The sequence below is a fragment of the Citrus clementina genome, unplaced genomic scaffold (assembly GCF_000493195.1).
Source record: "Citrus clementina cultivar Clemenules unplaced genomic scaffold, Citrus_clementina_v1.0 scaffold_7, whole genome shotgun sequence".
Lineage (NCBI taxonomy): Eukaryota > Viridiplantae > Streptophyta > Magnoliopsida > Sapindales > Rutaceae > Citrus > Citrus x clementina.
The window spans coordinates 10311581-10338721 of NW_006262075.1; the positions used below are offsets into that span (position 1 = coordinate 10311581).

The 27141-nt window shown below is 35.4% G+C and overlaps 2 protein-coding genes across 3 annotated transcripts; both read right to left on the bottom strand.

Annotated features, from left to right (window-relative positions):
- Positions 1-1337: 1337 nt before the first annotated feature.
- LOC18036118 (pleiotropic drug resistance protein 1) lies at positions 1338-7331 on the bottom strand. The gene is made up of 20 exons (XM_024181319.1): positions 7188-7331; positions 7019-7095; positions 6712-6765; positions 6522-6612; positions 6137-6438; positions 5762-6043; positions 5364-5680; positions 5155-5261; positions 4906-5009; positions 4662-4818; positions 4489-4584; positions 4217-4374; positions 3772-4104; positions 3337-3627; positions 3167-3250; positions 2923-3056; positions 2598-2825; positions 2321-2492; positions 1982-2236; positions 1338-1879 (listed from the first exon to the last, which is right to left on the bottom strand). Exons 1-20 carry the CDS (start codon positions 7312-7314, stop codon positions 1622-1624), a joined length of 3627 nt encoding a protein of 1208 aa, XP_024037087.1. The 5' UTR covers positions 7315-7331; the 3' UTR covers positions 1338-1621.
- Positions 7332-12737: 5406 nt separating this feature from the next.
- On the bottom strand, positions 12738-20755 carry LOC18035983 (pleiotropic drug resistance protein 1). Of its 2 annotated transcripts, none has more exons than XM_024181307.1 (24): positions 20298-20755; positions 19298-19418; positions 19109-19197; positions 18943-19027; positions 18671-18830; positions 18459-18535; positions 18079-18132; positions 17889-17979; positions 17485-17786; positions 17109-17390; positions 16707-17023; positions 16448-16608; positions 16264-16367; positions 16139-16187; positions 15853-15948; positions 15596-15744; positions 15150-15482; positions 14769-15059; positions 14600-14683; positions 14353-14486; positions 14013-14240; positions 13743-13914; positions 13404-13658; positions 12738-13296 (listed from the first exon to the last, which is right to left on the bottom strand). In XM_024181307.1, exons 1-24 carry the CDS (start codon positions 20621-20623, stop codon positions 13039-13041), a joined length of 4218 nt encoding a protein of 1405 aa, XP_024037075.1. In that variant the 5' UTR covers positions 20624-20755; the 3' UTR covers positions 12738-13038. The 2 variants fall into 2 exon arrangements, with proteins under 2 accessions (XP_024037075.1, XP_006427140.1); XM_006427077.2 differs by having other exon boundaries at positions 16031-16187.
- Positions 20756-27141: the final 6386 nt, after the last annotated feature.

A 27141-nucleotide genomic window follows, 5' to 3' on the forward strand; every position in this document is an offset into this window, starting at 1 on the left:
TAATTATATTGTAAGTTTTTCATCATATAATTGCGGGATCAAATCAATATAAGTTTCAAGTTACAGTAAATAATGTTTACCAAATATTTTAATACTATTATTTTAAAACTACAGCTGCATAATTTTAATACTAAACAAGCCATTACTATCCAAACATATATTTATATATAGGGATGATGATTTATAAAAACAGGGTTTAGAGGAAAATAGAAGATAATAATTATTATTTTTTTGTTAAAATCATCATTAGTTATGTTATACACTGCTTTTCAATAATTTGGTTATTATTTTATTTACAGGTTTTTTTCCCCCTTGTCTTGACTTTACGCAAGAAAAGTAAGTTAAACTTTCACATTAAACAGTGCTTCAACAGACTTCGACAAAGACCGGTTCAGTGCAAGACTTAAAAATTTCGGCTGTGATGGAGGAGTTGAATTGTGCGGCGCTGCATCAGCCGCGTCGCCCTGTCATTTTTGTGTTATCCAGGAGAAAGATTTCTGTACGACAGCGCCACCACCCCAATACGCTATCGTGGAGTGCTAATCACATAATAATCAAATGGTATATTTGGTAGGTTCCTTGATGGCACCACCAGTATAATCTTGGTAGATTTGGTAGGTCCCTTGACGGCATCCACCAATATAATGTTGGTGGCATACTGACTGGCATTGCAAAATTTAAAATTAAAAAAAAAATTATAGATCGCAATCCCATCACAAGGCTCATTAGATTTGTCATTTGACAAATTTTTATTGGACAGGAAGACCTCCTCAATCTACTGAAATGGTGTGCTTACCTTACAGAAATTTTTCTCATCATCTTTTGTCGTGAGTTGTGATCCATTTGATTAAAGTTATGATTTCTTGAACTCCAACCAGTGAGAAAAAATAAAAATAATAATAAACAATAAACTTTACACTTCAATTTTTCATCTCATAAAAAAATATATATTTAAAAATGTGACCTTTTGTTGACCCCAGACGTGCTTGGATGGCTATTATCTTCATTTGTTTTGATTTCCACATTGTTTGCTTCATTTGTTTTAATAAACAATAAACGTTTTTTTTTTCTCTAAAATTTGAACTCGTGTAGCCAGTCAAATAAAGTTGCTTGGAACCACTCAGCCAGGTCACTTTTGCTTCACATCATTAATTATGTGTAATCTAAAGTACGAAATGGCACCTGAGTAACAAATTAAAAAGTTCTATCTTCTTGCATCATATACTACATTAACCACCTCCTGCCATTAATACAGATGTAAATTCCTGAAAAGATGAAGAATAACATGCTCAATTTAGCCAAGGCATCCCCGACCCGATTCTCCTAATTGTGCCCCCCCCATGTTTGGTAGCAGTAAGCCAGACATCATCTAAGAAATGAAATTAAACTTCTACAGATTCAGGAAATTAAACTCCAAATAGCACAGTTAAGGATAACTTCCCACCCAATTTTTATAAGATGATACTATAGAGGAACCGTATTATTGGATACATTCTGGTGGAGATACTCCAAACAGCTTAGCTAAGCCTTCCGCGACGTGGTTTCCGTTGTACATCACATGTTTAGTACCAGTTCTTTTCCCATGAAGCACAAGCTTGATCTTCAAAATCAAATTAAATTTCTATCGCCTCTGGAAATTAAGCTGCTTAATTGCTACGGCGAAGAGAAGTGCAAAGAGCCCTGGAAAGCAAGTAAGGACACCCGCAACTACTCCCAGAAAATCATGTTTAAAATCGAAATAATCTCTAAGAAAATGTTTTACTGTTTCACCGCTTTCCATTTTATCCTCCATATCTCCAAACTGGGAAGCAATCAATCCATACAAGGTCCAAGCTATAGGGTTTGCCCAATAGTACCATCTCCACCATACAGGAATCCTCTGTGGTTTGACAAGTAGAAAGATGAGGAAAGGACGAATAACAAAAATTCCATAAGCAAGAAAATCTAGCATATACAATAGAAATAGCAGGATGGTACTCACGGGTCTTGGGATTATAAACCCGCTGAAGATGTTCCATATCCCATAAAATAAAGTCGAAACAATGGCAGCAATGTGGTGGTTTGGTGTTATAGCCACAGTCAACATGCCATAGAAGGTGAAGAACAACAATGTGACGTACATGAAGAATATATACCAAAAGAACTTTGCGGCTGTCCAGTCAAATTCCATCATAGCATAGACTATAGAACTGTACACTAGTGACTGGACAAATATATAAGGAATCTCAATCATAACCTGCAGGAAAGAAAAATTAATAATCAGGATGAAACACATTTCTTATAACATTTAATATGGACATGTAACTTGTCAAACGATTACTTGTGCTAACGCCCATGGAATGCCCGAGTACATGCCAGCAGCTTTTTCTCTGTAAAAGACCGTCCTTTCAACGGATACTATTGGCTGCACTGATGAACAATATTGAACGCCCAGGAAGATAATAGCAGTAAACATGGAACCCATTGCATTTAACAGATCTTGCCTCTTTTCCCTAAAATTTGAAAAGTGAAAATTAAGATTAAAAGGCAGATGAAACAACAACACTTACGAACATCATCTAAATATAAACTGTTCCAGACAACTGGTTATCACTTACGTTTTACCGCCCAAGTCCCAAAAAATTGACCCAAGCAACAATGCTATAAAGGTTGTAAAAAAGAATCTAACAGCAGTGTATGCTGGATTTCGCCAGTATGACCAGTGTTGTTTCCATAAGCAAGCCAGAAATTGGGTGGAAGCTGACTGAGAGTACTGAGCAGCAAAATGGAGGTCCTTTGAGCCTGGAGCAGGCTTGCTTAAATCTTCAATAAGTGATTTGTTTCTCCTGACACATTCATCTTTGAGTTAAACAAATGTGTTGGCACTGTTGAATGGATTTTGGTCCATTGGCTATGCTACCTAGTAGTACATCACAAACATACCTGTATAACTCTGAGCGTTTGTAAATATCAGAAAAATCAACCCCCAAAGCAACTTCTTGCGATGGAGCCGACACTTCCAACATCCAAGTTGCAGGATTATAACCATCTTTAATTTTCTCAACTCCAGGAATTGCCTTATAAAAACAAATAAACATGCATCAGCTAGTATCATGATGTAAATTATGCAAGTGTGATATTGCAGTTAGATTTCCATTGTATTATGAAAATGTGCTTCAGAACATACTTCAAAATAGCTGATAAGATGGCAAGAATGGCGCCCCAATGGCCCGACATAAATTTCATATCCCCCTCGCTTCATTAGGAATAGCTGCAACGCATTTTTGAATAATTGTAATCAATAGATGGGAGAAAAAGAACTTTTTGATAATTTGATCAAGATATAACCTTTCTTACCTCATCAAAAGCTTCAAATATGTCAATGCTTGGTTGATGGATGGTGCACACAACAGTCCTTCCAGTGTCTACTGTGTTTCGAACAGTTCTCATAACGATTGAAGCAGCCCTTGCATCTAGCCCTGAGGTTGGCTCATCCATAAATATGATTGATGGGTTAGCCACCAGCTCAACTGCAATGGTAAGTCTCTTACGCTGCTCTGTTGACAGACCACTTACACCAGGCAAACCAACTAGTGATTGTTTCAGTGGTTTCAGCTCCACAAGCTCCATGACTTCCCCAATAAACATCTGTAAATTAAGGGTAAAACTAAAAATTAATATGACCATTTCCAATAATGTAGTTAGGGAATCAAACTTTTCTATTCTTTCTGACTCTGTTTAACTTGTTTTAGCTCTCAATGACCCAACTCTGCAGGTGATTTCAGTACCAACCTTTCTGGTTTCAGAATCAATTTCAGGTGGTAAACGGAGCCAGGCTGAATAGAGCAAGGACTCGTATACAGTAACAAAGGGAGAGTGGATGTCATTCTGCTCACAGTATCCTGAAATGCGAGCAAAAGTTTCTTGCTTCTTTGGGTAACCTGATACTTTTATGTTCCCAGTAATATATCCGCCTGTTTTCCTGCCTGCCAGCACATCCATCAAAGTGGTTTTACCAGCACCACTAACACCCATTAAGGCAGTTAGTACACCTGGCCGGAAGGCACCGCTCACACCATTCAAAAGCACTAATTTGTCATCAGAAACACCTTGAAGTTTCATTTGCTGCAAAGTAAAATCGAACCAATTGGTCATCACACCTGGACTACATTGTAATGAATGGAGATATTATCGAACTTTCTAAATATTGCCTAATAATTTTTCAAATTAATATTACCTGTGGCATATCAACAGAGTACACAACCTCATCAAATGTAAGGGAATGAGGTTCAAATGGAAGAACCATTCCTCTTTTCTTTGGATGACTGCCCTCTGCTTCTGTCAAGGTTAAGGAGTGGGAAGAGGAGTTTCTATCCCTAATGTCATTTCCACTCTCTGCATGTTTAAAGTAATTTATTATGATAAGATGATGTTAAAGAGATGTCTCACTCTTGCTCAAATGTATCAAAATAGTTTTGACATAGATGCGTGTTTAACGCCTGGAACTACCTCCATGGGTCGACAACTGAACAGTTCCTCCAATTGTGCTATCTTGCTCATTACTTTCAGATTCCTCTGTTAAAATAGCCCGAGGCTTCTCTAATCCTGTAAATATTTTGTGCCAGAAATTCGAACGTAAACTCATTGCCATAGATTCAAACGAAGATGGTAACAATACTCACGGTTAAGAAAAGTAAGAGCCAAAGTGAAACCAAGGTTGAACAGCAATACAAAACCAAACAAAGCCCCCAATCCAAGCCAAAACCAATATGCATGTGCGAAGAACCCACGAGACTTCAAAAGTTGGACTCCAAGTGATTCAATTGAGTTTGGAGTAAACTATGATATAAAAAATTTACACACATCAGATATCAGTAAGTTGCTAATAAATAATTAAACAATCATGGATAAGAGTGGAAGAATTACCTTTTTCCAACTGTGCCCAAGAAATTCATTTGCCACTATTGCATTCTGTGCGTACGACAATGGAGAACACCAGTAAGCCCATTTCCACCATTTTTTGATGTCCTCTGCATTATGAAACAAGGAAACGGCAATATTATAGTTTAATTTTGATAAAAGAAGCTAATTTTGTCTCATTTACTAGTGTATTCTCTGTACCTCGAGAAAGGACAAATCCACCCAATGAGAAAAGCACTAGTAATGCGAATGAACCAAATGTGTTAGCAACAACCATGTTCCTGCCTGTTGCTGCAATTAATCGGAACAATGCAGATGCCATCTGGTTAGCAGCCAAAAGCAGAAAATACTGCTTAAAAAACCTGCAACAACAAAATCATCACATCAACTTGTTGGATAAATATATCCTGCAGAAAAAATGTCATTGGTTACATGTCAATTTGGACCCTTTTCTTTCTGCTTACCTTCCAGCATTGGGATCCAACCCAATTACATAATATGTTAAGAATACCCAAACAGCAACCTCCAGGAAAGAGATAGGGATCTTGAGGATCCATGAGGGTATAGCATAAGCCCACGGAGGAAAGAAACGGAAATCTCTTTGCTTGTAGAAGACAGGAAGCTTGGCTATGGTCATAGAAATCTCTGAAAATCCATTGAACATAACCATCACAGTGGCGAAGAACAAGGCACCAGCGTAAATTCCACCATCAGTAACTGAATCTTTGTGCATCTTTGTCCTGAAGAAGAGTGTCATATAGACCAATGCGACAGATGCAATCTAATGACGGGAAACATAATCAATAAACCAATATAACATAAAGAAATGATTAGAACAACTCAAAATTAAGTTGATACTCACTTGTATGAGCTTGAAAATGTAGACAAATGAGTTCCTCTTCATCAGCAAAAGTTCTCTTGAGATGCAAGCTTTCAATAACTCCCTCCTGCCAGCACCATACACTTCTGTGGTCAAAGCAGCTCGATGGCTCTTGCTCTTATCAAATGGAGTCTGAAGCTCATCAGAAATTTTCTGTCCCACATGGAATGATTGGAATCCCTCGGTGAATTCCTGGACTGTAACAAACCTGTATGGCCTCTCTTTATGTACCCAATACTGCTTTTGATCTTTCTTTGATGTCACCTGCAATATATTATTTTTAAAGATAAGCCACAACATTTTTATTAAAATATTAAGAAAAAGACATATCATAGCAAGAGCTCTATTAGAACATACTTCTTGCAAGAAGTCAGCCACACCTTTCCTTTTGGGGCATTTAAAGCCCATGGATTCAAAAAACTCTAGCACCAGTTCGCGGGGTCCCTGGTACACAATCTGGCCATTAGATAGAAGGATAATATCATCAAATAAATTATAAGTTTCTGGTGCTGGCTGTAGGAGTGATATCACAGCAGTGCCACAATTGATGTGAATATTTTGCTTGAAACAATTAACAATCTGGAATGTCGTCGAGCTGTCCAAACCAGTAGAAATCTCATCCATAAATAGTGCCAACGCTGGACCAACCATCATTTCACCTATAATTTGAAATACAAATTGTCATTTATTTCAACAAATCATTGCAAACAATAGAAATGAACTTATAGAGTTATGTACTTACCAGTTGTGACACGCTTCCTTTGTCCTCCTGATATACCTCTTATCATTTCATCGCCAACTACAGTATCTGCACAGACATCCAGTCCGAGAACCTACATTTTATATTAAAAATCATTCAAACAAGTGACTTTCTTGAGAAAAATCCACAATCGTTTCACAATTGTTTATAGATTGATTCGTAAAAATGACACCTTTAGATAATAATCAGTGATCACATTGGCTTCTTGGCCTTCAGTTGCTATTGCCTGCAGAGACAAGAGAATTGACAGAGAAATACAAGATAATCAATCATGAAGAGTTCAAATCCATCTCCATAAGGTTGATTTCAAATTCTTTTTTTTTTTTCCAATTGAGAAAAATGTAAAATGATAGTATTTTAAGCTATAGGAAAACCTGACTGAAGCGAAGCTTAAATAAAAAAACCCATCTTTCACTAAACTCTATTCTATTAATTTTTAAACACCAAACATGTTTTGTACGAACTTCTGCTTTTCTCACCTTCATGTAGACATCGATATCAGGATCGGGCTTAATACCTGCTGCCTTTTCTCTTCTTGCCAACTCAGTTAACATTTCTGCACTTCCCAAAAATAAAGGCCTTTAATGCTTATACCACATCAAAAAATATATACTACAGTCTGAATTCTATGGTTTAACAAGAAGCTACCATAACGGGTTCCAACCCCCTGGCATCTAGCAGAGAAGGCCAAGGTTTCCCTCACAGTCATTTCACCGATATGGTTATCATGTTGGCTGATATAAGCAGCTGTTCTCTCAGGCACAAACCCATCCATGTTGTGCCCATTGTATGTCACCCTACCAGAAACCTATAGAGAGATATTTTCATTCTCGAAGTTGAGAGAAAACCAAAGAGTGAAAAGCAAAAGAGTGAACTTTACAATGCTCAAAGCCAAACCCATCCAAGAGCTTAATCTTAACAAAGTGAAAAACAGCACCTTGAGACTAGAATCAAGTTTCCCGGCCAAAGCCAACAAAAGTGTAGTCTTTCCAGAAGCTGGAGGACCCAAAAGCAATGTCAACCTGCAGCAAAAGAAACGAGCAAAATTTGTGGTGACTACCAACATATTGAAATAAGTACAAATAAATTAGGAGACCATAGATTATTTAACTCTCACCTGCCAGGCTTTATGATTCCGCTGACATCCTTGAGGATTGTCAAATGTTGCTTTCTACTTGGAAGAATGTGGAGATAGTTCAAGAAACCCTTCAAAAATTCACATATTATTAAACTTTGAGCCGAGAAATGAAAAAAACATAGTAAAATTTTTAAAAATTAATGACTTTTTATTTGAAGAGTAATGCTACCTCAAAGATGCATAGTTTACCAAAAACTAAGCTGCTTTTTTAATCAACTGCTTATTATATGCGCACAGTAAAACAATTTATTTAATCAACAATCGCAATCCCAAACTAGCTTAAAGACTCTTATGATTTTTCAAAAGAGTTGGACTATTGGCACCCCTTCATTAATCTTATAAAACCCCTATTATATTACAATTACATTTAAAAACAAATATAAGTAGGACTAACCCCATTTGCATTTTATTTCTCTCTTCAATATTATTTTGCTTGCAAAATATAAATTTTTTATTATAATTAAAATAATATGAATTTAAGAAGTAATCCTCTAAGTCAAAAGAATATTCTTATAATATACCTAGCAACAAAATTAGGATGCAACATAGTGGGAAAATAAATGAAAAAAATTTATCTCACTACAAATAATTTTTTAAGGATTCTCAAACTAATTGTTGCATCCAAAGTTTATAAGTACAATAAAACTATATTAGACGCATAAAATATTCATTATTTTCTAAAGTTTTTCTTACTTTTTCTTTTAGATTATTTTTCTTTACAAATCAAATAATAAAGAAAGTTTGATGAGAAAAACAATTATTAAGACTGAAAAAGATGAAATTAGAAATTGTAAGATCTATGAATGAAGATAGTGTTTATTTAAAAAAATAGTATTTTTATCATTAAGTGAAATATAATTAAAATAGGTGTGGTAATAGTTCGACTTTTTCAGAATTTAAATAATATCAATGCAAAAAGTTGATTGCAGATAACTTGTGGTTTGGTTCAGTTTTCAGTTTTGACTAATTGAAAAGATCGAATAAAAATGGAATCGAACCCGAACCACATAGTTCGCTATTTCGATTTATCTTCTTATTTTTATTTTCTTTTACTAAAATAGTGACACAAAGTTTGATATTTCGTTTCTAAAAATTGTGTCGAAAACCAAAATGAATTTTGGGTTTTAATAAAAAAAATTCGGAAGCTAAATGTAACTGATGAAAACTATATCGGTGGCTCTTTTTAATTCGGTTTGGTTTTGCCTAACCCTAAATATATGCTCTTTTTTTTTTTTTTGCCCTTTATACAAAAATTAGGATTCCCTTGCAATACTATTCTCTCGTATTACAATAAAGTTCAAATTTTGTTACTTCTTAGTTTATATTGTTGTTTGAACTCCCCCTTACTAGAACAAATTCCTGACTAAAGCTGCAGAAAAACAGAAAAAAGAAATCTGTATGTTACCTCTCAATGCGATTCTTGAGCTTTAACAAGAACTTCTCATTATCAACTTCAGGGACCGTCACTAATTTATTGATCAACCTTTGTCTTTCTTGCGGTCCAAGATTAGAAACGTCAACTTCAAAAGCTTCTCCTTGTGAAGTAGTAAGTAGCCCTTTCTTCAAACGATTATAAGTGGGCAATTTCTCAATAGCAGCCCATTTTAAAGCCTCCTCGTCATCTTCTTCCCTAGAAGACCTCGAAAATGCACCCATAGAGCTTGTTCTCCATCTAGAAATACTCCTTGGCAGACTAGTACTGGCCATGTAGATATCATTATTGCCCTCCATTGCAACTCAAACTGATCAACCAGTACTGCTGAAACCAACCAAAGGGTCCAAAACCCACAAGTTATATCTTTCTTTCTTTCGTTGAATTCAATAGAGAGAAATTCCAGCACAGAAATATTGTGTGTTAATAATTAGTTAATTTGACAGAGCAGTGTCCACTCTTACTGTTAATGGAGTGATACATCAACTTAGTATATATTTATATATACTTCATCTAACAGCATAAATGGACCGCCATACGGCAGTGGTGGCTATGAGATTCCTCAAGGGTTGGCATAATCATGTAAACCATTTTGCATAATTTTTATATTTTTTTTGAATATTTAGCTTTTTAACACGTTTTTAATATATTGTCTAGAAACTTTGTAGCACTACCTACTTAAACTCTTATCAATTTCATTTAAAATATAACAAAATGATTTTAAGAAATGAAAAGTATAATGTAGTTCTATTGAATAAAACGTAGGTCACTACAATATAATTAATCAAATAATTATTCGTGTCAGAAATTTTAAACCCGACACGAATATCAAACAAGCAACCTGAACCAAAAATTTGTAATCGTGTCAAGTTTAACCAATCCAGAGACAAATTTATTTTGTGTTCGTGGCAGGTTGGTGAATCGTCAAAAATTGCCACCTCTAACCAGACTTACAAATTTCAGTTGAGGCCAAGGAGCAGAATTGCGCGGTGTTGCAGCAGCCTCATTGTGTCCTGGGTTAGCATTGTTGAAGTCGTTGTTAATATCGTACTATTTTGGGGAGCAGAATCAATCTTATCTTTTGTCGACAATCGTGATCAATTTACTCGAAATAATGTTTCTCGAACTCTTGTAAAAAGTCAGAAGTGTCATTACAATAATTAATTTTTCAAATTTCAATTTTTCTACTCATATATTCTAGAAAAACGTATTTGTATATAATCTTTTTTTAGAAAATTACATGCGTCAGCCATACAAACATGATGTTATGACATTGTGCATTTATTTGAGAACACCACTATACAAGTGATGGTTATATTAAATTCAATTACACATATCATACATGCATTAGTTGGTTCAGGGCTAACATTAGAATTTTTGGAGTCTTAGGCCAATTTTTTTGTGAGCCGTGATTTTATTCTGCAACTTCAATACTCAAAGAAGTATAAGATCTTTTGCATAACGTGCCATGCAAGTTTTGGATGATTTTGGGCTGACATTCGTGTACGCAGGATGCGCGGGCGCACACGAGTTCAACCAAATCGGTCTAGGATTTGCACCCTCCCTGCGAACGCGCGTGTGGAGAGAGCCTCTATGCTTATTATTTTTACTCATGCATGGTTAAGTGTTTGTATATAAATACTAATCCCTAGGCTTCTTTTTCGCATGTGGGATAAACCTAATTTCCTTTCAAATTTCTAACTTCAAGGGTGAACTTTGAGAGACAATTTCTCATTCACCCAAGTACCATTTTTAGAAAATAAAATTACACTTTTGAAGTATTAACGGAATAGAATCCGAACCTCACAAGATTTCTCAATTTCGCTAAGTGAGACCCACTCAAAATGTGCCCTCAAAATAGCATATAGACATGCTATTTTTCAACAATTGCACCGTCCGTAGAGGTCTGGGTGTGACAAGATTATTACCCTAGGTACTTGTTTAGTGATAGTTTTGACATTTACTATTTGATATTATAAGTGTTATGATTTCTTTGATTTTATGCAGCATTATGTATTGTTGTTATATCAGTACATGATTTAATTTAAATTAGTTTATATAAGTTCTTATGATATTTGATGAAATTGCTTAGCGAAAAGATTGAATTTATTTTTAAGTAAGATTATTTTTAAAAAATATTATCCACTCACTGAGTTAACTGAGTTTTATACTCACCCTTTTTATTACACTTCGCTCTCCCCCCACAGGATATTTGCAATTACAACAATCAACCTAGCAATGATAGTTATTTTGAAATTATAGCAGTGATAGTGCTAGAAGTCGAGATGTTTTTGTTGAGATATTTTAGATTATATAATTTTGGTATATTTTGTGATTAAGTATAATCTATTGTATTTTGATATTAGATGTTTGGATGACATTTGGTATTTCAATTAAGGAAATTGGTTGTGAATGTTGATTGAATATTGAATCCTATTGGGAGTGTTCGTTTTATAAATTTGCAGGTTGAGAATATTAGATTGATATGGGAGACTTTGCCCGATTTTCAGTAGAATTCTCATTAATAAGTTTAATATCAATATAGTTAATCGCAACCAGATAGACTCGCCCCAAATGATTCGGGACGAGTCGTGTCAAAGATATTTTACACATTTCAATATTTTAAAAAAATTTCAACTTCTATTCTCAAAAGTCTAAAATTTAAGTTTTGCTAGTAGAAACAAAATAATTTATTTAATCTTCAAAGACTCTACTCCAAATAACAATAAAAGCTTTAAAATGAGCAAATTATATAAACACCTATAACCATTAGATAAGCCTTACCAAAAAAACCAATTAATCGTTACTATTTATTAAATTAGGATCAACATTAAAACAATATTTAACGTCAAATATAAATATTGCAAAACCACTCGTTGGTTGAGCCGGTAAGTAGCGGAAACCTTATTTTTTGTTCTTGATGTCAAGGGTTTGAGTTTTTATGCGTGTATGTAGGAGCACACATTTCTTCTTCTGTTTTCGAGTGGATTTTTGGACCAGACTTTGATACATGTATTGAGGTACATCATGACAAGCATCGAGATGGACTCTAGATTTCAAGGTAAACTTCAACTTTTATAACATTACGATAGGTTCTGGCAGGCACTGGGCTGGAAAAATTTTGCTGGATTTCAAGTCCCAACAAGATTTTTGATCCATTTATCAGTATCTGAAAAAAAAAAAAAATTCTAAACACAAGTACGAGACTAATTATAATTTAAAAGTTCTACATCTGGGTAAAAATGAAGAATTAAGTATGTGTGTTTTGCTATTTATGGAAAGCAATTTGGGTTTACAGGCTCACAGCACATTCGATTCATTCTCTCCGCAGCTATTGCTTCTTAAATCTTGGTTGCTGATCTTATTAATAAAGAAATAGGATATTGGAAAGATCGATTTATTAGACAAAACTTCATGATGGAGGAGGATACAATAATGTCAACTGTGCGGCCTGACTTATTTAATTTTTTTTAACAAAGGAAATCAATAATTTAGATGCAATTGGAAGAGCAAGAATGTGGATTTTCACATGCTAAGTTACAAATTTGTTGATTTGACTTAGTTAAACATGATCCTTTTTAGTCACATTAATTAATCACAGATTTCTTTTATTTATTTTCTGCACACTACTATTTTTATTATGAAGAAAGAAACAACATTTGAATATCGAACAAATAACAACCGCAGGCAAAAAGAGTAAACTTATAAAATGCAGAAAGGCTAGATGTGCTGTCCCCTAATAAAAAGAACTTGATGTTATTGCTATATGAAAACTGGGGGAAAAAGGTACCAACAGGTAAACTCAGGAAACTGAAAGACCGGGATTAGTTAAGGCATCTGCGACACGATTCCTCCGTGTGCCTTAGAATGTTTGATAGCAGTACATGTTCCATTAAGCCAGACTTGATCTTCAAAGCCAAATCAAATTCCTATCGCCTCTGGAAATTAAATTGCTTAATTCCTAGGGGAAAGAGAATTCCAAAGAGCGCTGCAAAGGCAATAAGAACACCTGCGACTGCTCCCAAAAAGCTATGTTTGAAACCATAATAATCTCTAAGAAAATGTTTCACTGTTTCACCAGTTTCTATTTTGTCCTCCACATCCCCATATTGCGAAGCAATCAATCCATACAGGGTCCAAGCTATAGGGTTTGCCCAGTAGTACCATCTCCACCATATTGGAATCCTCTGTTGTTTGACAAGTTGAAAGATGAGAAAAGAATTAGTAGCAAAATATCTGTAAGTTAGAAAAATCTAGCATATAAAATTGAAATGGGAAGACAATTAATACTTACGGGTCTTGGGATAATAAATCCGGAAAAGAGGAGCCACAATCCAAAAAATAAAGTCGAAACAATGGAAGCAATGTGGTGGGTTGGTGTCACAGCCACAGCCGTCATGCCATATAAGGTGAAGAACAATAATGCGAAGTACATGTAGAATATATACCAAAAGAACTTTGCAGCTGTCCAGTCAAATGACATCATAGCATACACTATAGAACTGTAAATTAATGACTGAACAAACACATAAGGAATCTCAATCATAATCTGCAGGAAAGAAAATCAAAAATCAATAATGAAACACATTTCTTTTAACATTTCAAATATACGTTTAATGTGTCAAATGATTACTTGTGCTAAAGCCCATGGAATGCCCGAAAACATGCCGGCGGCTACTTCTCTGTAAAAGACCATCCTTTCAACAAATACTACTGGCTGCACTGATATACAATATTCAAAGCCGAGGAAGATAAGTGCAGTAAACATGGAACCCATTGCATTAGACAGATCTTGCCTCTTTTCCCTATAAATTGAAAAGTGAGAATTAAGAACAAAGGCAGATGAAACAAGAAGAATTATGAATAACATTTAAATATAAGCAGACATCTAGTTGTAACTCACGTTTTACCACCCAAGTCCCAAAAAATTGAACCCAGCAACAATGCTATAAAAGTAGTAAAAAGGAATCTAACAGCAGTGTATGCTGGATTTCGCCAGTATGACCAGTGTTGCTTCCATAAGCAAGCCATAAATTGGGAGAAAGCTGACTGAGAGTACTGGGTAGCAAAATGGAGGTCCTTTGAACCTGGAGCAGGCTTGCTTAAATCTTCAATGAGTAATTTGTTTCTCCTGATACATATCCATACATCAACGTTAATTTTCAGTTAAACAAATGCGTTGGCAGTGTTGAATGGATTTTGTTCTATAGGCTATGTTGCCTAGCAGCAAATCGTAAACATACCTACACAACTCTGAGCGTTTGTAAATATCACAAAAATCAACCCCCAAAGCTACTTCTTGCGATGATGCCGAAACTTCCAGCATCCAAGTTGCTGGATTATAACCATCTTTAATTTTCTCGACTCCAGGAATTGCCTTGAAAATGCAAATACACATGCATTAACTAGTTTCAGAGTGATATTTAAGTAAGAAGAATGATATTCAAGTTAGACTTCCGTTGTAATATGAAAGTGTGCATCGGGACATACTTCAAAATAGCTGATAAGATGGCAAGAATGGTGACCCAGTGGCCCAACATAAACTTCACGTCCCCCGCGCTTCATTAGGAATAGCTGCAATGCATTGTTGAACCACTGTAATCAGGAGACACTGGAGAAAAATAATTTTATGCAATTTTAATCAAGATTTCTTTCTTACCTCATCAAATGCTTCAAATATGTCAATGCTTGGTTGATGAATGGTGCACACTACTGTTCTTCCAGTGTCCACTGTGTTTCTAACAGTTCTCATAACAATTGCAGCAGCCCTCGCATCCAGCCCTGAGGTTGGCTCATCCATAAATATGATGGACGGGTTAGCCACCAGCTCAACCGCGATGGTAAGTCTCTTACGCTGCTCTGTTGACAGACCGTTTACACCAGGCAAACCAACCAGTGACTGTCTCAATGGTTTCAGCTCCACAAGCTCCATGACTTCCTCAATAAACATCTGTAATTGAAGGGTAAAACTAAAAATTGGTATGACCATTACCAAGAATGTATTTTGGGAATCAACACTCCAGCTGATTTCAGTACCAACCTTTCTGGTTTCAGAATTAACTTCAGGTGGTAAACGTAGCCAGGCCGAATAGAACAAGGACTCATATATAGTAACAAAAGGAGAGTGGATGTCATTTTGCTCACAGTATCCTGAAATACGAGCAAACGTTTCTTGCTTCTTTGGGTAACCAGATATTCTTATATCCCCAGTAATATATCCACCCGTTTTCCTGCCAGCCAATACATCCATCAAAGTAGTTTTACCAGCACCACTGACACCCATTAAAGCGGTTAGTACACCAGGCCGAAAAGCACCGCTCACACCATTCAAAAGCACTAATTTATCTTCAGGAACTCCTTGAAGTTTCATTTGCTGCAAAGTAAAATCAAATTAATTGTTGATCATGCCAGGACATACGTTGTAATAAAACAATATATTATCGAACTCTCTAAATATTACCTAATTAACTTTTAAATTAATATTACCTGTGGCATGTCAACGGAGTATACAACCTCATCAAAGGTAAGGGAATAAGGTTCAAATGGAAGAACCATTCCTCTTTTCTTTGGATGACTGGCCTCTGCTTCTGTAAGGGATGAGGAGGAGTTTCTTTCCCTATTGTCATTTCCACTCTCTACGTGTTTAAAATAATTTTTAGCATAAGAAGAAAGTTAAAAGATAACTCGTTCTTTCTCAAATGAAATAGTTTTATAACATAAGCATGTCTTGTAACTAGAACTACCTCCACAGTTTGATAACTGAACAGTTCCTCCAATTCTGTTATCTTGCTCATCACTTTCAAATTCCTCTGTTATTACAGCCCGAGGCTTCTCAAACTCTACAACATATTTTTGCATGAAATTAGGACATAAATTGACTGCTTTAGGAGTAATATAAGTGAACAAGGTAAAGGTACACACGGTTAAGGAAAGTAAGAGCCAAGGCGAAACCAAGGTTCAACAGTAGTATGAAACCAAACAAAGCCCCTAATCCAAGCCAATACCAATATGCATGGGCGAAGAACTCACGAGACTCCAAAACTTGAACTCCAAGCGATTCAGTTGAAGTTGGAGTAAACTATGAGATGGAAAATCACAGACATGAGTATGTCACTAACCAAAAAAAAAAAAACTCAAATCTTTCAAATAATTACCTTTTTCCAACTGTGCCCAAGAAATTCATTTGCCAAAATTGCATTCTGTGCGTACATCACAGGAGAACTCCAGTAAGCCCATTTCCACCATTTTTTAACTTCCTCTGGAGTATGAAACAAAGAAATTGTTAAATTATGATAAAAGAAGCTAATATAGTCTCTTTTACTTGTACACTATTTGTACCTCGTGAAAGGACGAAGCCTCCCAAAGCCAAAAGCACGAGTACTGCAAATGAACCAAAAGTGTAAGCAACAACCAGGTTCCTGCCTATTGCTCCAAGGAATCTAAACAATCCAGAAATCATCTGGTTAAAAGCCAAGAGGAGCAAGTACTGCTTAAAAAACCTGCAACAAGAAAATCATTATATAAACTAGATGGATAAAGATATCGTACAATAAAAACTTCAGTAGTTACTAGAGAATTTTGTTTGTTTTCTTTCTACCTTCCTGCATTGGGATCATACCCAATTACATAATATGACAAGAATACCCAAACAGCAGGCTCCAGAAACGAGATAGGGATCTTGAGGATCCATGAGGGAATAGCATATGCCCATGGAGGAAAGAATTTGAAATCTCTTTGCTTATAGAAGACAGGAAGCTTTACTATGGTCATAGAAATCTCTGCAAATCCACTGAACAAGGCCATCACAATGGCGAAGAACAAGGCACCAGCATAAATTCCACCATCAGTTACTGAATCTTTGTGCATCTTTGTTCTGAAGAAGAGTGTCATATAGACCAATGTGATAGATCCGATCTAATAGCAGGGGAAAAAATTAATCAATAATCCTTATCACATAAAGAAATGACTAAAACAACTAAAAATTTAAGTTGATACTTACTTGAATGAGCTTGAAGATGTAGACAAATGAGTTCCTCTTCATCAGCAAGAGTTCTCTTGAGGTGCAAGCTTTCAACAACTCCCTCTTGCCAACACCATAAACTTCTGTGGTCAAAGCAGCTCGGTGGCTCTTGCTCTTATCAAATGGAGTCTGAAGCTCATCAGAAAGTTTCTGTCCCACATGGAATGATTGGAATGCCGCAACGAATTCCTGGACTTTAACAAACCTGTATGGCCTGTCTTTATGTGCCCAATACTGCTCTTGATCTTTCTTTGATGTTACCTACAACATATTATTTGTAAAGATAAGCCACAGGATGTTTATTAAAAATATTAAGAAAAAGAAATACTATAGTAAGAGCTCTATTAGCGTATACTTCTTGCAAGAAGTCAGCCACGCCTTTCCTCTTGGGGCATTTAAAGCCCATAGATTCAAAAAACTCTAGCACCAGTTCGCGGGGACCCTGGTATACAATCTGCCCATCAGATAGAAGGATAATATCATCAAATAAATTATAAGTTTCTGGTGCTGGCTGTAGGAGAGATATCACAGCAGTTCCACTATTGATGTGAATATTTTGCTTGAAACAATTAACAATCTGGAAAGTCGTTGAGCTGTCCAAACCAGTGGAAATCTCATCCATAAATAGTGCCAACGCTGGACCAACCATCATTTCACCTATAATTTGAAATACAAATTGTAATTTGTTTGAATAAAAAGAGAATTTTTTTTGAAATCATTGTGAACAATATAAATGAATTTATAGAGTTATGTATTTACCAGTTGTGACACGCTTTTTTTGTCCTCCTGATACACCTCTTCTCATTTCATCCCCTACCATGGTATCTGCACAGATATCCAGTCCCAGAACCTATATATTTATGATGAAAACATTCAAACAAGTGACTTTAGTTATTATTCTTGAGAAAAATTCACTATTAGTTTATAGGGTGATTCATAATAATGATACCTTTAGATAATAATCAGTTATCACATTGGCTTCTTCGCCTTCAGTTGATGCTGCCTGAGACATGAGAATTCACAGAAAAATATATGATATTCAATCACCAAGAGTTCAAATCTATCTTATAAGGTTGATTCTGATGCAACTCTATTTTCTAGTGGGGAAAGGTAAAATACCAAGCTTAAAACTGATCTAATTCAAGAAAATGTCATAAAGAGTTGAACATCAATGTTCAAGTACAATGATTTTAAGCCATAGAAACACCTGACTGAAGCCCAGGATTAAAACTGAAAACACATCTTTCTCCAAATTTTATTATTAAATATTTTTTCTTCCCGGAATCAATTTGGTTACAGATCCTTCAAACAGTCTTCAGCTTCTCTTACCTTCATGAAGACATCAATATCAGGATCAGGCTTGATACCTGCTGCCTTCTCTCTTCTGGATAACTCAGTTAACATTTCTGCATTTCCCAAACTCAAAGACATTTAATGCTTACACCATATCAAAAAAATTGCATGCTACCGTCTGAATTCTATAGTTGAACAAAGCTAAAATAAAAGAAGTAAAGAAATAAAAGAAAATATCAGAAACCTACCGTAACGAGTTCCAACCCCCTGGCATCTAGCAGCGAAGGCCAAGGTTTCCCTCACAGTCATTTCGCCTATATGATTATCATGTTGACTGATGTAAGCAGCTGTTCTCTCAGGCACAAACTCATCCATGTTGTGTCCATTATATGTCACCCTACCAGAAACCTATAAAGAGACATTTCGATTCTCCAATCAGAGATAAAACCAAAGTGTGAACTTTACAATGCTAAAAGCCAAACCCCTCTAAAATAATTAGAGCTTTTAACTATATAATCACCTTTAGACTAGGATCAAGTTTCCCGGCCAATGCCAACAACAAAGTGGTCTTTCCAGAACTTGGGGGACCCAAAAGCAACGTCAATCTGCAACAAAAGAAAAAAGCACAATTTGTTATTACTACCAACAGAATATTCAATGACAAACAATAGGAATTCGATTCTCACCTGCCTGGCTTTACGATTCCACTGACGTCCTTGAGGATTGTCAAGTGTTTCTTTGTACTCGGAAGAATGTGGAGATAGTTCAACAAATCCTTCAAGCGCATACAAAATATTAAAATTCGGGCCGAGAAATTAACAAATTACAATTAAATTTTAAACAATTCGTGATATATATTGGAAGAGTAATGCTACCTCAAAGATGGTGGTAAAGAATTTAGTGAATGATGGCAAGGCTTTACTTGCTAAAAATGCTTCTGCTTCAATAGTCAAATGTTCAAATCGAACTTCCACTGTTGGAAGCACTATTCCAACTCTGAGACGAATATAATCAAAGAAAAATGAAAAATCAGAATTTTCTTTTAAACAGAATTTTATTAAAATGACTCCATATCAAGTTTACTAAAAGCATGGTTCAGATTTCTGTTCTTAGTAATTTTGAAGAATATTTAGTTCAGTGAGGGAGATTTTTTTCCCTACCCAAGTTTATAATTGTGAAGGAAATAAAGTCCCAACTTTTGCTGAGAAGAGGGCGCCGAGCGGAAAATCAGAAATGAATTAGGCAGTCAACATACTACTTACTAAACCCAACTGTTGGGAACATTTGATAGAAACATCAGCAGTAGCCGTAAACAAAGTTCATGCATGCACACCCGAGCTCGAGTTTTAACAGAGAGTAAAAATTGATTTTTAGTGGCTGTAAAAGTTGGTAGTGTTTGGTGAAACACTCAAGCTGAAAGATTTTTAGCGGGTACAGGGCAGCGGATGAGAGAGATGGGCTGTGATTTTGTGCAGCCTCGCTCCCTTCTCATTTTTCAAAATTTTAAGTAATATTTGACCACCAGGAATACGACCAACATTACTATTTAATATGTTAAAGTGCCACTGTAACTATCTATTTCTGTCTTGGTAGTGTCTTATGGTGTTCAAATATCAATGCTCTTTAAATAATATTAAAATAAAGCATGTGAATATTAATTTATCCAAAAATGTCCTTTCTCTATATATAGCTTAATTATTGTAATATAAATAATATGACTTGAAAGAAGGGTAAATTAAGGTTTAGTTCTAGTGGTTAGAATAAGTCTTCTTAAGGCTCGAGTCCAGGATTTGAGCTTGATGAATGCTTGAGTTATTAATGTAAAAAAAAAAAAAAATTAGAGAAGAGAACAAAAATAATAGATAAGCTTATTACCTCTCAATACGATTCTTGAGCTTTAACAAGAACTTCTCATTATCAACTTCAGTGACTGTCACCAACTTATTGATCAACCTCTGCCTTTCTTGGAGTCCAAGATTAGAAACATCAACTTCAAAAGCTTCACCTTGTGAAGTAGTTAGTAACCCTTTCTTCAAACGATTGTAAGTAGGCAATTTCTCAATAGCAGCCCATTTTAAAGCCTCCTCGTCATCTTCTTCCCTTGAAGACATCGAAAATGCACCCACTGAACCTGTTCTCCATCTAGAATGACTCCTATGCGAAGTAGTACTGGCCAGGTAAATTTCATGGCTCTCCTCCATTGCAACTCGGAATGATCAGTCAGTGATGAAAACAACGAAAACCAGCAGGTGCTTTTCTCTCTTTTATTGAATTCGACAAAGAGAAATTCAAGCTCAAAAATATTGTGTATCAGCTAATTTGACTGAGCAATGTTATCTCTTACTATAAATGGCATGGCGTATCAAGTCAGCATATGTTTATATATTTCATCCTGTCATCGAGAAGCACAAATGGACCGGCATATGGCAGCGTCGGCTGTAATCATAAAATAATCATGTAGCGCATTTAACATAACTTTTATATTTTTTTGAGAACTACCTTTTGAACATGTTTTTAATATACTTTCTGGAAATTTTAATTTGTAGTGCTGCCTATTTAAATTCTAATCAATTTCATTTAAAATATAATCAAATGATTTAAAAAATGAAAAATAAAATGCAGTTTTGTTGAATAAGAAATAAGTCTTTACAAATTTATATTTCTTTGAGAACTACCTTTTGAACATGTTTTTAATATATTTTCTGGAAATTTTAATTTGTAGTACTGCCTATTTAAATTCTAATCAATTTCATTTAAAATAAAATCAAATGATTTAAAGAATGAAAAATAAAATGCAGTTTTGTTGAATAAGAAATAAGTCTTTACAAATTAAAAAAAAAAGAATTACAGATAAATCACTATAATATAATTAATCCGATAATTATTCGTGTCATAAATGAATTATAAATGGTGTCAGAAACTTTAGACTTGAACCGACTCAATTATTAAACAGGGAACCTTAGCTTAAAATTAATAACCACATCAATTTTGAGCGATTAGAAGTTGAATTGTGCGGTGTTGCATCAACCCCATTGCGTCCTGTGTTAACATTGTTCAAGTTATTGTTAACATCGCCCTTGCATCGCCATCAACAACCGGAGTGAGGATTAAAAGTGATTTTGAATATTAAAAATTAATTTTAATGTTTTGTAATTTTTTTTAAAAGTTATTTTTGTCAAATTAATTCTATTTTAAAGCAAATTTTGTAAAGTAAGAAATGAGTAATTTTTCAAAATCTAATTTTGAGAATTAGTTTTATATTTAATACAATTCCAAATATTTTCACATATTTATTATAGAACCCAGAAATTATTCTTATTCAAATTAGGAAATAAAATCATTAAATTTAAAGAGATTATTATTATTATTACTAATTTATATTTGAGATAACAAAATAAAAGAAATAAAATTAATAACACAAAAAAATTTTAGTTAGCAATTATTATATATACAAAATAAAAAAATTTCTTTCTCTCTCTCTCTCTCTCTCTCTCTCTATATATATATATAGAAAATATTACATTGTTACAGTAACTTAACACTAAGATTTATCAAACACATACAATTGATTTTAAAACTTACAGTATTTTTAAAAATAAATTATAGTAAACATTTAATTGATTCTGTTTATAATCGATTATTTTTACAATACATCAATTATTTTAAAAGGCATAGCATTACTAAATTATTACTTATTCAAAATGTGTGGGCTTTGTCTTGGTTTAACAAAGTTTGGTAACGAGAGAGGGATTTGGTTACTCATCTTAACCTTACACCATCTTTATGCATATCTACTAAGGGTTCCATCTTAGGTTCCATTTAGTGTTGACCTATTTGATATTGTTGTGTAGTGGTTTAGAAGGCACAATTGTTGTGGAAATGTCGTAGTTGTGAAATAAAGATTGATTGTGTGCTTAAACAAGATTTGGTTACTCATTGTAATCTTACACTGTCTTTATGCATAACTACTAAGGTTTCCATCTTAGGTTCTGATTGGTATTGGCCTATTTGATATTGTTGTGTAGTGGCTTACAAGCCACAATTGCTATGGAAATGTTATAGTTGTGAAATAAAGATTGATTATGTGCTTGAATAATATTTTTTAAAAAAATGGTTAAAATATTATAGGTTTTTCATCATATAAACATAAAATAAAAATTAACTTATCTTCTGAAGCACATCATCAACCTATCAAGTGCTAGAACTGTAACTTTTAAATTACAACAGCCCATTCTTATTACTAAACTAGCTATTTACATCTCTATAGTTTGGTGTAATAAATCATTATATTGTTATAGTTTATAAAATCCCTCAAACATCCCTCTTTCTCAAATCTTTTATTATTTTTCAATTTTACCGTTAATGAATACAGAAAAGTCTAATAAATGAAAAAAAATGTATAAAAAATAATAATAATTTTTAAATTTTCAATGTTAATTTGTAAGGGAATTAAAAATTTTATCAATTATTTTAACTTATTATTGTATATAATAGTTGTGAACTTGTTATTTCTTTTCAAATTAATTTTTTTGTATGTTCATATATTAATCAATACAAAATTCTATTAGAAGAAACATTTAAATTATTTTTTATTTTCATTTGAAAATTTAAATAAATAAAAGTAGTATTCCTAATCAGATATTTATTTCCATTTGTATTCAATGTTTTTCCGTAGTAGGAAATATGTTTTACATGAATAATAATTATAATGTTAAATTGAATAAAAGAGAAAATCTTTTTTGATTATTAATCATTCTTAGTTTACTTTGGGGAATAAACTTTATTATATCTCCTCTAACAAGATGTCATAATTATTTTTTATTACATTAAATTTTCCATTGTTCCGCCAAATTTTATTTAAAAGTCTTTATTTTACATTTAATCATACGTGAAAGATGAATTGCACTTGCAAATTTTGCGCATTTAAAGCGAAGAGGATATTTACACCCCCAAGATTTAAAAAAAATAATTATCAATTCCCCCAAGTTTTTAAAAAGAAACACAAAGACTCCCTTTTTACTATAATCTATTATCCTAAAAAAATTGACTTTAAAATTTTTTAACGAATACAAATATTATATAAATAATGTAATCTATACAATAGACTAACAATATTAAAATTTTTAATTTTTTAATAAATTTAAATATGTAAATTATTATATTTATTTTAATATTATTTTATTTACTGTAGAGATTTTAAATAAATATTTGTATTAAATACATTTTACAGTTTAAAAAAATCTCAAATAATAATAATGTTGAAATTATTATTTTACATAATATTCAAAATAATTTAAATCTAATACATTCATTTTAATATTGTGTTTCTATTTATTATAAAATTTACTTTAATATAACAAACTATATCTAATCGGTTTTGTAAAATATTAAAATATCTTTTATATATTGAAATTATTTTAAAATGTATATATTATTACATTTATTTTAATTTTATATTTCTATTTATTATAAAATATTAAAGTTAATTTTTTTAGGATACTAAAAGTAAAAGATATTATGGTCAAAAGGGAGTCTTAGTATCTATTTTTTAAAATGGGATGATGGCGACTATATCTCCAATTTTAGAGTGTTGATATGCTTTTCTCATGTTTAAATGCATACAAAATCTTTATCTTATATTTTTGTCATTAAAACGTCCAAAACTCATTGACATCTCTAGATTCGTTTTCATCAATGTCAAGTGTGAAAAAGCGGAGCACGGGAGAAGCGTTACTAGTCGCAAAAAAGTCAATCGTGCAATTTTGACAAAAATTTCGTTAACTTTCGAGAGAGCTTAACACGTTTTAAAATAAAAGGGTGTTAAAGGTGAAATCGGGGGAAAAGAAAAATGAGTTTAGTGTTCCTCTTGTTAGACCAAAAAACGGAACGGATCAACTAAAGTGTAAATAAATATGGCCCAACAACGTCTAAGAATAAATTAATAAAAAATCTTAGAATAAATATCTTATGTTCTTAAGATTTTGGATCCTAGAACAAAAGTGTAACGTGTCAAATCTAACATGTGTTGAGTACATGGTGTTAAGTAAATAAAAGCACCAGGTCGGCCATGTTGCTATTTCCGCCCCGGCATGGATCACCTCAGCCAAATTGTATGAGCAGAACACGAGGATAAACATGAGCTAACCAGAGGTGAGGACCGGCCAGGGTAATATACCGACCAGAGTTATATACCGAGCCGATACCAATCCCCCAAAAAGCGGGAACACGATCCCACAGAATCACGGTAGTTACGCTTTTCTCAGAACCGTTGCGGGAGACGCAAGATCCCACGTTTGCCCACAATGTAGCAGTTAAAGTCCCATGAGGGGCTGCCACTACCCGGAGAAGGGGGGATGAAGGGTAAAGGAAAACGTGGGACAGCGGCTATAAAGGAAGAAGAAATCGATGAAGAAAGGGGACAGAAAAATTGAGAGAGGGAAAACGCTGCCAAATTGCAATCAGACCTTTTTTCTTACAAAATTCGAATAAATTAGAAACCATTCTTGAATCCAAATTGCGCTGTTTTTTCGTAAACACCTTGTGCTAACTTAGGCATCGGAGGGTTTACGCTGGCAAAACCACCGGCGTCTCTAATCCGTTTTTGGTGAACGCAGGTCTAGTAAGAGAAAGGAGGGCGATTCCAACCCCAGTGGTTCGAGCAACAACTGATAACACAAACGTTGGTGAAAGAATCCGGTCGGTCCAAGGGCGAGCAGATTTAAGCATCAACATTTTGGCGCCGTCTGTGGGGAGCTGGATAAAAAGCTACCACCGAATTAGTAGTTACCGAAGAAACAGCGAACGATTAGATATGGATGTGCCAAGGAATGACGCTTTGAGGGAGGATAACGAAGCTGGGGAGACAATCACTCTTCGGGAAATTACAAATGAAGCCCGGGAGAGGATGATGCAAGATCGATTAGAGCGGATGGAGAAACAAATGGAGACTCTCGCGACCATATTGCACGAGCTGAGGGATGAGCGGAGAAGGGATTGTGAAACCCCCGTGGGAAGAGATGATGTTGGAGCAGAACTAAGCCTCCGGAGGCGTAGAGTCGAGGAAATCCCTCTGCCGGCAGACCAAACTAACGGGGTGCATCCCCACAGAAGCACTGGTCGGGTTTCAGGAGAACGAATAGATGAAGGGAGGGACCAACCTCTCCCCGGACGGGTACTGGAAGTCAATGGCCGAGGGGGCAGTGTTGATGAAGGAGAGCTCAGACAGCGGTTGCACAATGTCGAGCTAGAACGAGACCAGATAGCTACACGTGATCCTGACCGTGCAGTAGAATTGGAGGGGGAGGTACGCAGACTGGCGGAGGTGATGGAGGAGATACAGGGCAAGAGAAAGCCCTCGAGCTGGAGGATAATGCTGGATAAAGAATCCCCGTTATCAATGGAGATCATGGGTACAGTAATCCCAAGAGATTTTTGCCTCCCCGACCTCAAATACTCCGGTCGAAATAACCCGCTGGTGCATATTGAGCGTTTAAACGACATGACGGGGGTGCAGGGGTTGACACCAGCTCAGAGGTGCAGGGTGTTCCCATTGACACTCGAGGGACGAGCCCGAGAATGGTACCGCAAGCTGCCCCCAGGAGGTATAAAATGTTACAAGCACATGTGCCAAGAGTTGGCCAAACAGTTCCGATGAGCAGTAGCCCCAGAGGACGACATGATGGAACTGATGGGGATGAAACAGGAGGAGCATGAGTCCCTCCGGGATTTTGTAAAGCGATATCACCAGGCCGTGCTAGATTTGGGAGCTTTTAATCACCCACAGGCGTTGAGGGGATTAAAAGAAGGTGTAAAAATCGGTGGATTGTGGTATAACTTAAGAAGCCCCCTAGTGCAGAATTATTCGGCGGGGCACGAACAGGTGAGGCGAGATATAGAAATCGAAGAGGAGAAATCGGCAATGATAAAGAGTGAATAGCTGGAAGAGCTGAGGCGAAAAGAACAGAGAGCCCCAAACGGGAGCGGATCGGGAAAGCGAGCTGAGGAATCCTCCGTTATGGGCGGAATATCAACTCGATCCCGCCCTTACCCCGTAGCTCAGAGATCCCAACAGTTCCAACCTCCGCGCACCTCGTTCCCGGAGCGGCAACGAGAATTCAGGCGGATGGCTGCCCACCCTTATCACAACACTCCCAGAGCGTTACATGCAAATGGTTCCAGGGCTGGACAACCAGATCAGCTAGTGACTATACCAGCCCGAGATGGCATTCAGGATAGCCGAGCAGTTCAGCTGATAGACCAGAGCTTGGCATATAGACAGTACACTCCATTGAAGATCTCCATGGAGGAATTGTATGAGAGGATCGAAGGACGAGGCCAGCCCCTATAACAAAATCGGCTCACCGACGGGATAAGAGTAGATTCTGCAAATTCCACGACACTCATGGTCACACTATCAGCCAATGTCGTGACCTGAAGATTCAGGTGGAGGATTTAGTGAGGAACCGATACTTGGATAAGTATGTAGATGGAGTGTCCCCTGTTATTGAATCACAATACACGCAGGATGAAGGAGTTGAAAGGGGTCTGGAACGTGAACAGCCGACCATCCGTGTGATAGCAGGAGGGCCAACATTGGCCGGGGATTCGAACAGAGCACGGAAGAACTACGAGAGATACGCCATGACTAGCAAAGAAGTGCTTTTCAATTTGCAAGCAGCCAAGAAGACAAAATTACTGTAAGTTCCCATTATATGGACAG